At 43.1% G+C, this 13,649-nt stretch overlaps 1 protein-coding gene across 1 annotated transcript in view; it reads right to left on the bottom strand.

Moving 5' to 3' along the window:
• Positions 1-2,413: 2,413 nt before the first annotated feature.
• LOC106613202 (tumor necrosis factor receptor superfamily member 19L) overlaps positions 2,414-13,649 on the bottom strand; it is a 63,673-nt gene continuing 52,437 nt past the window's right edge. The window contains exons 7-11 of the mRNA XM_045724813.1: positions 13,290-13,370; positions 12,655-12,733; positions 3,745-4,101; positions 3,425-3,596; positions 2,414-2,807 (exon numbers count right to left, since the gene is read on the bottom strand). Of these exons, the coding sequence (XP_045580769.1) occupies positions 3,428-3,596; positions 3,745-4,101; positions 12,655-12,733; positions 13,290-13,370 (686 nt within the window). The 3' untranslated portion in view covers positions 2,414-2,807; positions 3,425-3,427. The remainder of the gene's footprint in view (positions 2,808-3,424; positions 3,597-3,744; positions 4,102-12,654; positions 12,734-13,289; positions 13,371-13,649) is intronic.

Below are 13,649 nucleotides of genomic sequence, written 5' to 3' on the forward strand. Positions count from 1 at the left end.
CTGTCCCTGACTCTGTCCCCGACTCTGTCCCCGACTCTGTCCCCGACTCTGGCCCTGACTCTGTCCTTACCCTGTCACTGTCTGACCATCCTCTGTACACATCTAAGAGCTTCAATAAAAACAGGGCAATTCACCTTGTCTATTCACAGCCATATGTACATATATACAGCCATTTACACAGCCGTATGTACATATATACAGCCATTTACACAGCTCGGTACTACACATTCAACTTTCATCAGAAGCTAAATGAAGCTAAAGTGGAACTGACAGCATTTTAACTACTTTGCAGATATGAAACAAACAGACAATCATAATATCAGTCAAAAATATCAAATTCCCAGTTTATGCTACAAAACAACTGTATAAGAGGTTTTAAAAATAGGTTCTATTTGACTCAGCATTGTTGGCAGAATAGATGGATGCATTTCAATGCATGATTCCTATAATTCACTGATACATTTGTTGGTACATTGTTTGCTGCCTCCATTCCGGATGCAATGCTTCAGTTTCAAAAACGAATGATTGTAACTAAGGCTGGGAATGTCAATACAATCACACTAGCAAGGGCAATGATCACAAGTCAGTCATAACGTGGTTAATAGGCTAGTGTATCTATTGATGTAGCAAGCTAAAAACACTGAGCCTAACATTAGCTATCTAGCTTGCTGCTAGGAGGATGTGATGTCATTGGAGGAGTGGGAGAGTAAGAGTGAGGTTTTCCCCTCATATTGCTTTTCGGTGGCTACACAGCTAGAGATGCAGGTGTCATTTGGGTTAGCTAGCAAGAATGTGAATCGCTTTGCTAGCTAGCTATCCTGAACTTGAACGACTATTATCCAGTTAGCATATCTCTTGCGTTCGCTAATTCACTCTGGCTATCTACTCTGATTTCAGAGCCCTCTTGTCTGAGTGTGCCAGAGCGCAGAATAACTGATTAATTTACAAACGCACAACAACGGCTGAATATATGCAGTGTCAGTAAACGTGGGCAAAAAAAAGTAATACTTAGTTACGAACGCTCCAGATATCATGTAAACAGCCTAGCAACCAGCTCTGCTAGGGCGAGTAAAAATGGTCAGAGTAAGGTGTTCTCTCATTTGTCTCTGGAAGTAGCTAGCTAGCTCACTTTAGCCAGTTAGCTTGGGTGCTTGGTTGGGACAAGAATGCATTAGCAGGCAAGCTGCAGAAGGACGAGCAGGCTACTTACTATTTCCCATCGTTTCTCAGTGCAATTTTGACGGTCAAACTAGCTGAAAAAGCTTATCTAATGTTCCTTCGTTAGACTGTAACTGACCTTGCACTGGCTAGCACTAGATGTTGATCTTGTTGTTGATGTGCATATAGGGGAAGATAGCCTGCCTTTTTATGGTTGTTTGATCATTAGGACTGTAAAGTTCCCAAATGTAAGAGGACTCCTGTGGTATTGACATTTTTGTAGAAATCCATTTAGGTGTATTTTGTGGCTTCTTGTTCTATTGATCTAAAGTCACGCTGTTGTAACTGTCTGTAAACACACAGTCCAGTTCAAAGTGAATGATGGCAGGTCTGTGTGGCAAATGGCTTGTTTGCATGAAGGCCTACTGTAGTTCTATGGTGCACTGGTCTGTGTAGACTCCAGTCCTGGATGAGACAGATGTTTATATTAGGATTCATTTACTGCAGTGTCTATTCATTGTCCAAACCGTTTTCCCACTCTATATTGCTATACCATTTTTACAAATGCCTTACTATATGTAATTAATTACCAAACATTTTAAGAATTTATGAAAACATGAAAATGATCATAACTAAGCGTTCGCTTGTTAGATTTCTTCTTTTTTTTAAGCATCATATTCTTCCTGGTGGTATATATGAACCGATTTGAATTAGATTTCATGTTGCTAAAATGCTGTCAGTTCCACTTTAAATGCCATCTATAAGAGCTGAAGAGTACAGCATGTAGTTCATGCTGTTTGCAGATCATTATGTCTCTCTCTCAATGTTGGAGCTCAACCCCCAAGTATTCGCTGGATAAGACTACATTCAACATTATCAAGAAGACATAAAACTTCAGAAGGCCTAAAACTATAACACTGTGTGTGTGTGTGTGTGTGTGTGTGTGTGTGTGTGTGTGTGTGTGTGTGTGTGTGTGTGTGTGTGTGTGTGTGTGTGTGTGTGTGTGTGTGTGTGTGTGTGTGAGAGAGAGAATGTAGACCTACTGTGTGTGTGTGTGTGTGAGTGTGAGTGTGTGTGTGTGTGTGTGTGTGTGTGTGTGTGTGTGTGTGTGTGTGTGTGTGTGTGTGTGTGTGTGTGTGAGAGAGAGAATGTAGACCTACTGTGTGTGTGTGTGTGTGTGAGTGTGTGTGAGTGTGAGTGTGATGTGTGTGTGTGTGTGTGTGTGTGTGTGTGTGTGTGTGTGTGTGTGTGTGTGTGTGTGTGTGTGTGTGTGTGTGTATTGCAGTATCAAGTGCAGAAAGTGTTAAGGTCCTCCAACCTGTCCAGAGTCTTATGGGAGCACAACAACACGGCTGGGTTAATTAATAGTCTGTTCCTTCTCTCTTTTCCTCCCTGCCTCTAAAGACAGAGGATTATTTCTCAACAATAGGATAAAATACAAGTTGATTGTGTTATAAATATGAGGGTTTCCCTGTGTCTGGCATCCAGGCTAACTTCCCAGCAAGCACCCAGGCTAACTTCCCAAATCCCAACAAAGAGGATAATCAACCTCTCTGGTCACCATTTTGGAATCCCATCACATCCATCGCTCAGCGAGGTAGAGTTATTTTTTACCCAGCATTCATCCCTGCGAATGTTTAGCTGTTAACCTGAGAGAGAGAGAGAGAGAGAGAGAGAGAGAGAGAGAGAGAGAGAGAGAGAGAGAGAGAGAGAGAGAGAGAGAGAGAGCGAGAGAGAGAGAGAGAGAGAGATATTAGGATGTTGTCTCACAGGAATGTGACTTACAGGCAGGACTTGAGAGGTGGGGTGTGTGTGTGTGTGTGTGTGTGTGTGTGTGTGTGTGTGTGTGTGTGTGTGTGTGTGTGTGTGTGTGTGTGTGTGTGTGTGTGTGTGTGTGTTCCCAATATCCCCACTAGGGGTCAGTAGCTTCCTCACTAACTGTCAGCATTGACTGTTTAAATGTGCTGAGCTAGACGTGTGTGTTTTTGTCACTGATGACTAACTACAGAGGGTGTGTGTGTGGTGGAGGGAGTTCTTCCACGACACCACAATGACAGGCGACGTGTTACTATTTCATAATTCAGCGGTCACTAGAAGAACATGCCTTCCTGTGTGTGTGCTTTCCAGGGACTCCTGGGAGAAGTCAATGGCACTCCAAGAATCACAATGTTCAGTGGACTGGAGAGAAGGAGAAGAGAGGTGGTGAAAATAAAATGAGAGAAAGACGAGAGGGAGAATCAGCAAGAGAAAAGGAAGTAACCGGCACCTCCTATGTACCCCTGGCAGCTGATGAAGATGAAGACGAGGATGGTGGTGAGGATGACTTGTTCCCCCCCAGCAGAGAAGCGTCCTCCACTGAGTTTGAGTCACTAGACTCTGGTCGGAATGTCAGCTCCATGGAACCAGGCCTCTGCTCCTGAATCTGAGCCACCTGAAACCTGTCAATCAAACAAAAGACTGGCACACGGTGCATGTGTATACGTATGTGTGTATAGAATGTATGTGTGTATGTTTGTGTGTGTAAGTGTGTGTGTGTGTGTGTGTGTGTGTGTGTGTGTGTGTGTGTGTGTGTGTTTCCATCCTCACCTCCCAACAGACCGGGTTACCTTCCCAGGCATACTGCACTCCCCCTCAGGGAGGGACTCTGACCCAGGGCTGGGGGTCTGGGAGATCTTAGGGGTGGGGTGGTGTGTGTCCACGGTGGGCAGGAGAGGGGTCATCTGGAGGGACTGGAGGTCCAGAGGGGGTAACAGGAGGGACTGTGGGGGTTTGAGGGGGCCGAGGAGGATGGGGGGCCATTTCTTCTGGGCACAGCGGGAGCAACAGTAGCCGTGTCGGGGGCCAGACAGACCAGACAGACCAGAGATGGTGTGGAGGTGAGACTGGTGAGGACACAGTCTGGGCAGGGAGAGGAACTGAGTCAGAGGAGACAGCACCGGAAACCTGGAGCAGGGTGGGAGAATGGGAGGGATAGAGAGAGAGGGATAGAGAGAGAGCGAGAGAGAGAGAGGGATAGAGAGAGAGAAAGAGAGAGAGAGAGAGAGAGAGAAAGAGACAGAGAGAGAGACAGAGAGAGAGACAGAGAGAGAGAGAGAAACAGAGAGAGAGAGAGAGAGAGAGAGAAAGAGACAGTGAGAGAGAAAGAGACAGAGAGAGAGACAGAGAGACAGAGAGAGAGAGAGACAGAGAGAGAGACAGAGAGAGAGACAGAGAGAGAGAGAGAGAGAGGGATAGAGAGAGAGAGAGAGAACATGTATGAGCAGGTATGCAGGCTCCCAAACATGCACATAGACACTAAAGTAGATATAGTAGGTATAGTAGGTATAGTAGGTAAAGTAGGTATAGTAGGTAAAGTAAGTAAAGTAGGTATAGTAGGTAAAGTAAGTAAAGTATGTATAGTAGGTAAAGTAGGTATAGTAGGTAAAGTAGGTATAGTAGGTATAGTGGGTAGGGTAGGTATAGTAGGTATAGTAGGTATAGTAGATAAAGTAGGTACCGTAGGTATAGTAGGTACCGTAGGTATAGTAGGTATAGTGGTATAGTAGGTATAGTAGATAAAGTAGGTATAGTAGGTATAGTAGGTACACTAGGTAAAGTAGGTAAAGTAGGTATAGTAGGTATAGTGGTATAGTAGGTATAGTAGATAAAGTTGGTAAAGTAAGTATAGTAGGTAAAGTAGGTATAGTAGGTATAGTAGGTAAAGTAGGTAAAGTAGGTATAGTAGGTATAGTAGGTGTATAGTAGGTATAGTGGTATAGTAGGTAAAGTAGGTACAGTAGGTACAGTAGGTACAGTAGGTAAAGTAGGTATAGTAGGTATAGTAGGTACAGTAGGTATAGTAGGTAAAGTAGGTATAGTGGTAAAGTAGGTATAGTAGGTATAGTAGGTATAGTAGGTACAGTGGGTATAGTAGGTATAGTAGGTACAGTAGGTACAGTAGGTATAGTAGGTATAGTGGTATAGTAGGTATAGTAGGTAAAGTCGGTATAGTAGGTATAGTAGGTATAGTAGGTAAAGTAGGTATAGTAGGTATAGTGGTATAGTAGGTATAGTAGGTATAGTAGATAAAGTAGGTAAAGTGGGTATAGTAGGTATAGTAGGTACAGTAGGTAAAGTAGGTAAAGTAGGTATAGTAGGTATAGTGGTATAGTAGGTATAGTAGATAAAGTAGATAAAGTAAGTATAGTAGGTAAAGTAGGTATAGTAGGTATAGTAGGTAAAGTAGGTAAAGTAGGTATAGTAGGTGTATAGTAGGTATAGTGGTATAGTAGGTAAAGTAGGTATAGTAGGTACAGTAGGTACAGTAGGTACAGTAGGTACAGTAGGTATAGTAGGTAAAGTAGGTATAGTGGTAAAGTAGGTATAGTGGGTATAGTGGGTACAGTGGGTACAGTAGGTACAGTAGGTATAGTAGGTACAGTAGGTACAGTAGGTACAGTAGGTATAGTGGTATAGTAGGTATAGTAGGTATAGTAGGTAAAGTAGGTATAGTAGGTATAGTAGGTATAGTAGGTATAGTGGTAAAGTAGGTATAGTAGGTAAAGTAGGTATAGTAGGTATAGTGGTATAGTAGGTAAAGTAGGTATAGTAGGTATAGTAGGTAAAGTAGGTAAAGTAGGTACAGTAGGTATAGTAGGTACAGTAGGTACAGTAGGTACAGTAGGTCTAGTAGGTACAGTAGGTATAGTGGTACAGTAGGTAAAGTCGGTATAGTAGGTATAGTAGGTATAGTAGGTATAGTGGTATAGTAGGTAAAATAGGTATAGTAGGTATAGTAGGTATAGTGGTAAAGTAGGTATAGTAGGTATAGTGGGTATAGTGGGTATAGTAGGTATAGTAGGTAAAGTAGGTACAGTAGGTACAGTAGGTATAGTAGGTAAAGTAGGTATATTAGGTATAGTGGTATAGTAGGTATAGTAGGTATAGTGGTATAGTAGGTATAGTAGGTACATTAGGTATAGTAGGTATAGTAGGTATAGTAGGTAAAGTAGGTATAGTAGGTATAGTAGGTAAAGTAGGTATAGTAGGTATAGTAGGTATAGTTGGTATAGTGGTAAAGTAGGTATAGTAGGTATAGGAGGTATAGTAGGTAAAGTATGTATAGTAGGTATAGTAGGTATAGTGGTATAGTAGGTATAGTAGGTATAGTAGGTAAAGTAGATACAGTAGGTAAAGTAGGTGTAGTGGTAAAGTAGGTACAGTAGGTATAGTAGGTACAGTAGGTACAGTAGGTAAAGTAGGTATAGTAGGTATAGTAGGTAAAGTAGGTACAGTAGGTACAGTAGGTATAGTAGGTAAAGTAGGTACAGTAGGCACAGTAGGTATAGTAGGTATAGTGGTATAGTAGGTAAAGTAGGTATAGTAGGTAAAGTAGGTACAGTAGGTAAAGTAGGTATAGTGGTAAAGTAGGTACAGTAGGTATAGTAGGTACAGTTGGTATAGTAGGTATAGTAGGTATAGTAGGTACAGTGGGTACAGTAGGTATAGTGGTATAGTAGGTATAGTAGGTAAAGTAGGTACAGTAGGTATAGTAGGTACAGTAGGTACAGTAGGTACAGTAGGTAAAGTAGGTACAGTAGGTACAGTAGGTATAGTAGGTATAGGAGGTACAGTAGGTATAGTAGGTACAGTAGGTATAGTAGGTATAGGAGGTACAGTAGGTATAGTAGGTCAAGTAGATATAGTAGGTATGCACAGACAGGGAAATGACCACAGTGATCCTTACATCCAAAACACACTCTTTCACATGGTTTTGGGGGTATTTAGAAACGACACCCAGCCCCCTCCAAAACTACCATTACAACACCTAGACAGGGACAGAGCCCTCCCTTTATGTCCAAGCGGCCCTCCCATCCCTGCCTCTATGAAACCCCTCAGTGCAGAGCTGCCTATTGTTCCATTGTGTGGGAGGGTCCCGTGATGCTTCTCTGACCCCACCACCCCTGGATCACAGAAAAGACCCGGCTTTAAGAGCTTCCAGAACGTGTGTGTGTGTGTGTGTGTGTGTGTGTGTGTGTGTGTGTGTGTGTGTGTGTGTGTGTGTGTGTGTGTGTGTGTGTGTAAAGCTGACAGGCAGTATCACAGCTTCACAGTACAGAAAGTACAGAACGTTTCAGAACATTTCATCTACAGGAACAATCTATTGGGCTTTTCCATTAAGCTGTTCCTTATAACTTGACCTGTAACCTGTCCTGTAACCTGTGGTCTATACCCTGTCCTGTAACCTGTCCTGTAACCTGTGGTCTATACCCTGTCCTGTAACCTGTGGTCTATACCCTGTCCTGTAACCTGTCCTGTAACCTGTGGTCTATACCCTGTCCTGTAACCTGTCCTGTAACCTGTGGTCTATACCCTGTCCTGGAACCTGTCCTGTAACCTGTCCTGTAATCTGTGGTCTGTAACCTGTCCTGAAACCTGTGGTCTCTACCCTGTCCTGTAACCTGTCCTGTAACCTGTGGTCTACAACCTGTCCTGTAACCTGTGGTCTCTACCCTGTCCTGTAACCTGTCCTGTAAACTGTCCTGTAACCTGTGGTCTATAACCTGTCCTGTAACCTGTGGTCTATACCCTGTCCTGTAACCTGTCCTGTAACCTGTCCTGTAACCTGTGGTCTAAACCCTGTCCTCTAACCTGTCCTGTAACCTGTGGTCCTTAACCTGTCCTCAACCTGTCCTGTAACCTGTGGTCCTTAACCTGTCCTGTAACCTGTCCTGTAACCTGTGGTCTAAACCCTGTCCTGTAACCTGTGGTCTATAACCTGTCCTGTAACCTGTCCTGAAACCTGTCCTGTAACCTGTGGTCTATAACTTGTCCTGTAACCTGTGGTCTATAACCTGTCCTGTAACCTGTGGTCTATAACCTGTCCTGTAACCTGTCCTGTAACCTGTCCTGTAATCTGTGGTCTATAACCTGTCCTATAACCTGTCCTGTAACGTGTCCTGTAACCTGTCCTGTAACCTGTGGTCTATAACCTGTCCTGTAACGTGTCCTGTAACCTGTCCTGTAACCTGTGGTCTATAACCTGTCCTGTAACCTGTCCTGATACCTGTCCTGTAACCTGTGGTCTATAACCTGTCCTGTAACCTGTCCTGTAACCTGTGGTCTACACCCTGTCCTGTAACCTATCCTGTAACCTGTCCTGTAACCTGTGGTCTAAACCCTGTCCTGTAACCTGTGGTCTATAACCTGTCCTGTAACCTGTCCTGTAACCTGTCCTATAACCTGTGGTCTATACCCTGTCCTGTAACCTGTCCTGTAACCTGTGGTCTATAACCTGTCCTGTAACCTGTGGTCTCCAACCTGTCCTGTAACCTGTGGTCTATAACCTGTCCTGTAACCTGTCCTGTAACCTGTCCTGTAACCTGTGGTCTATAACCTGTCCTGTAACGTGTCCTGTAACCTGTCCTGTAACCTGTGGTCTATAACCTGTCCTGTAACCTGTCCTATAACCTGTCCTGTAACCTTTGGTCTATACCCTGTCCTGTAACCTGTCCTGTAACCTGTCCTGTAACCTGTGGTCTATAACCTGTCCTGTAACCTGTGGTCTATAACCTGTCCTGTAACCTGTGGTCTATAACCTGTCCTGTAACGTGTCCTGTAACCTGTCCTGTAACCTGTGGTCTATAACCTGTCCTGCAACCTGTCCTGTAACCTGTCCTGTAACCTGTCCTGTGACCTGTGGTCTATAACCTGTCCTGTAACGTGTCCTGTAACCTGTCCTGTAACCTGTGGTCTATAACCTGTCCTGAACCTGTCCTGTAACCTGTCCTGTAACCTGTGGTCTATACACTGTCCTGTAACCTGTCCTGTAACCTGTCCTGTAACCTGTCCTGTAACCTGTGGTCTATACCCTGTCCTGTAACCTGTCCTGTAACCTGTCCTATAACCATGTCCTGTAACATGTCCTGTAACCATGTCCTGAACTCTCCTCACCTGGTTGTCTAGGTCTCAGTAAGGAACTCTCCTCACCTGGTTGTCTAGGTCTCAGTAAGGAACTCTCCTCACATGGTTGTCTAGGTCTCAGTAAGGAACTCTCCTCACCTGGTTGTCTAGGTCTCAGTAAGGAACTCTCCTCATTTGGTTGTCTAGGTCTCGGTAAGGAACTCCCCTCACCTGGTTGTCTAGGTCTCAGTAAGGAACTCTCCTCACCTGGTTGTCTAGGTCTCAGTAAGGAACTCTCCTCACCTGGTTGTCTAGGTCTCAGTAAGGAACTCTCCTCACCTGGTTGTCTAGGTCTCAGTAAGGAACTCCCCTCACCTGGTTGTCTAGGTCTCAGTAAGGAACTCCCCTCACCTGGTTGTCTAGGTCTCAGTAAGGAACTCTCCTCACCTGGTTGTCTAGGTCTCAGTAAGGAACTCCCCTCACCTGGTTGTCTAGGTCTCAGTAAGGAACTCCCCTCACCTGGTTGTCTAGGTCTCAGTAAGGAACTCCCCTCACCTGGTTGTCTAGGTCTCAGTAAGGAACTCCCCTCACCTGGTTGTCTAGGTCTCAGTAAGGAACTCTCCTCACCTGGTTGTCTAGGTCTCAGTAAGGAACTCTCCTCACCTGGTTGTCTAGGTCTCAGTAAGGAACTCTCCTCACCTGGTTGTCTAGGTCTCAGTAAGGAACTCTCCTCACCTGGTTGTCTAGGTCTCAGTAAGGAACTCCCCTCACCTGGTTGTCTAGGTCTCAGTAAGGAACTCTCCTCACCTGGTTGTCTAGGTCTCAGTAAGGAACTCTCCTCACCTGGTTGTCTAGGTCTTGAAAACCAAAAACCAGCAGACATTAGGCTCTCCATGGAATGAGTTTGACACCACTGATTAATGGCAGCCTGCAGTACACCGGTCGGCCTTCAATTTGAGTTACTCAATGAGAGGAGGCAGCACTGAGACGGCACTTCCTGGAGTAGCTCAAACTGTTCATGTCATGTCTTCGTGAGACACCATTTTAACTGACTTCATTTGATAAGATGCGCTATTGAGTCTTCACATAGGGTTGCAAAGGGAGGATATATTACTGGAAACTTTCTACATTTACCAGTAAACTACCAGAATTTTGGTATCTTTCAATGATTTTATGTACCTATCACAATATGTTTTGTGTAATCTATCACAATACATCTAGTGGCCCTTTGGGTACTTCAGATTATCACAGGTGTCTAATAGTCTCTGGCCCTCTGTGTGGTCTTATCACATGTAAAATATATGAAATAATGAAATAAGATGATTGCAAAATAGAATGACAATGCTGTAAAACATACTAAATATCAACCATCAACTCAGTGAATACCATTGGTGTTTAATATGAGAGTTTCAAAATGAAATATTTTTTTCACATTTTCATTTACTTTACTGTGTCAAAATATATTTGTTGCTAATGTTTTGGAGTTAAACTGGTGGGAAAGTTATTCAAGTGTAAATTACCAAAGTTACAATAGATTGCCCTAGATTTTCTGGTAATTAACAAAATTACTGAAGATTCCGGTAACGTTAGTAAATTACCGGTAGCTTTGCAACCCTTATGAATGTTGCCACGTGATCGATGGCTTTTGTCCATTGATATATACAGTCATTTCTCTCACCCTTCAGCAGTACGACTGAGCAGAACACTGTTTAAGGTATGTATTGTCTAGGCAGGGTCATTGCTCTCACCCAGAACACTGTTTAAGGTATGTATTGTCGAGGCAGGGTCATTGCTCTCACCCAGAACACTGTTTAACTTCATCGGGGTAGGTGGCAGTATTTTGACGTCCGGATGAAAAGCGTGCCCGTAGTAAACTGCCTGCTACTCAGGCCCAGAAGGTAGGATATGCCTATTATTAGTGGATTTGGATAGAAAACACTCTGAAGTTTCTAAAACTGTTTGAATGATGTCTGTGAGTATAACAGAACTCATATGGCAGGCCAAAACCTGAGAAGAAATCCAACCAGGAAGTGTGGAATTCTGAGGTTTGTAGTTTTTCAAGTGATTCCCTATCCAGTATACAGTGTCAATGGGGTCATTTTGCACTTCCTAAGGCTTCCACTAGATGTCAACAGTCTTTACAACATTGTTTCATGCTTCTACTGTGAATGGGGAGAGAATAAGAGCCATTGGAATCAGATGACTGAGAAAATGACATGAGCTCAATCGCACGCACTCACGTGAGAGTTAGCTGTGTTCCTTTTCATTTCTGAAGACAAAGGAATTGTCCAGTTGGAATATTATGGAAGATTTATGATTAAAAACATCCTAAAGATTGATTCTATACAACGTGTGACGTTTCTACGAACTGTAATATAACTTTTTTGACTTTTCGTCTGAACTCACTGCGCGAGCACAGTGGATTTGGATTACTTGACTGAACGCGCAAACAAAATTGAGGTATTTGGACATAAAGATGAACTTTATCGAACAAAACAAACATTTATTCTGGAACTGGGATTCCTGGGAGTGCATTCCGATGACGATCATCAAAGGTAAGTGAATATTTATAATGTAATTTTTGTCATTTCTGTTGACTCCAAAATGGCGGGTATCTGTATGACTTGTTTTGATATCTGAGGCTGTACTCAGATTATTGCAAAATTTGCTTTCGCCGTAAAGCTTTTTGGAAATCTGACACAGCGGTTGCATTAAGGAGAAGTGTATCTATAATTCTTTGAATAACAGTTGAATATTCTATCAACGTTTATGTGAGTATTTCTGTAAATTGATGTGCTCACTCACCGGAAGTTTTTGGAGGCAAAACATTTCTGAACATTACATGCCAATGTAAAATGTTTTTTTTGGATATAAATATGAACTTTATCGAGCAAAACATACATGTATTGTGTAACATGAAGTCATATGAGTGCCATCTGATGAAGATCATCAAAGGTTAGTGATTCATTTTAGTTGTATTTCTGGTTTTTGTGACGCCTCTCCGTGTTTGGAAAATGGCTGTGTGGTTTTTCTTGTTTAGGCGCTGTCCTAACATAATCTAATCTTATGCTTTCGCCGTAAAGCCTTTTTGAAATCGGACAATGTGGTTGGATTAACGAGAAGTGCATCTTTAAAATGGGATATAATAGTTGTATGTTTGAGAAATTTGAATTATGAGATTTTTGTTGTTTTGAATTTGCCGCCCTGCTATTTCACTGGATGTTGAATAGTGTGTCCCGCGGGTGGGACGCTGGTGTCCCACATATCCCAGAGAGGTTAAGGTATGTATTGTCTAGGCAGGGTCATTGCTCTCACCCAGAACACTGTTTAAGGTATGTATTGTCTAGGCAGGGTCATTGCTCTCACCCAGAACACTGTTTAAGGTATGTATTGTCTAGGCAGGGTCATTGCTCTCACCCAGAACACTGTTTAAGGTATGTATTGTCTAGGCAGGGTCATTACTCTCACCCAGAACACTGTTTAAGGTATGTATTGTCTAGGCAGGGTCATTACTCTCACCCAGAACACTGTTTAAGGTATGTATTGTCTAGGCAGGGTCATTGCTCTCACCCAGAACACTGTTTAAGGTATGTATTGTCTAGGCAGGGTTCTCACTTGATTGAGGAGGCTTTGCTGATGTCCATCTGTTTACTCTCGTACTCCAGTAGCAGCTCCTCCAGGGCAGCAGCATTCTCTATAACACATACAGCACTTCAGCAAATACTACAGAAAATATCTGCATGAGTGATCACACACACACACACACACACACACACACACACACACACACACACACACACACACACACACACACACACACACACACACACACACACACACACACACACACACACACACACACACACACACACACACACACACACACACACACGTGGGGATTCCTTAGGGAAATCAAATCAAGTGTGATGACCGCACTCACCGCAGTAACTCAGTCAATCAATAGTGTTAGAGTCCCACAGCAGGGAAATGATTAGGCTACAATTTCATATTGAGGTAGTTGGTGGTTTCACTTAGCAGAGCCGTCTTTCTGTATTTGCAGATCTGAAGAGACTGTATAGCAGGAAGTAACATGGCTTAACCTGGCCTTGTAATGGGCATAGGAGAGCTTACAGCTATCTTGTTTTGCTTCGGTTCTCCAAACACACAACTGGTAAAGGGCTAGGGGCTGCACTAGGATCAGGCCTATGAAATCAGAAGAAGCATTGACATCATCATAAAGGGACTGGTACCTTTCTTCTCTGTGATGAGGCGTACCAGAACACTGATGGTGTCTTCATTAGGGTCGTCTACGATGTAGGGACAACCGGTACCTACAGAGAGAGAGGGGAGAGAGAGAGAGAGAGAGAGAGAGAGAGAGGAGAAGGGGGGGTAAATATAGGGAGAGAAAGATTCAACATTACTGTTAGTATTTGACTACTCAGAGATAATGACAGGTCATTTAAAAGTAGTCTACCAGAGAACTAAATACGGACTACTCTGGGATTCATCTTAGAAATAAGAAACAATTCCACAGGGAATTGAACCAAAATGACTTTTTAACTCAATAAAGAAAAATCTCTGGAAATGAGAGACTCTCTCTGTGTGAATAT

Source organism: Salmo salar, chromosome ssa09, assembly GCF_905237065.1.
Source record: "Salmo salar chromosome ssa09, Ssal_v3.1, whole genome shotgun sequence".
Lineage (NCBI taxonomy): Eukaryota > Metazoa > Chordata > Actinopteri > Salmoniformes > Salmonidae > Salmo > Salmo salar.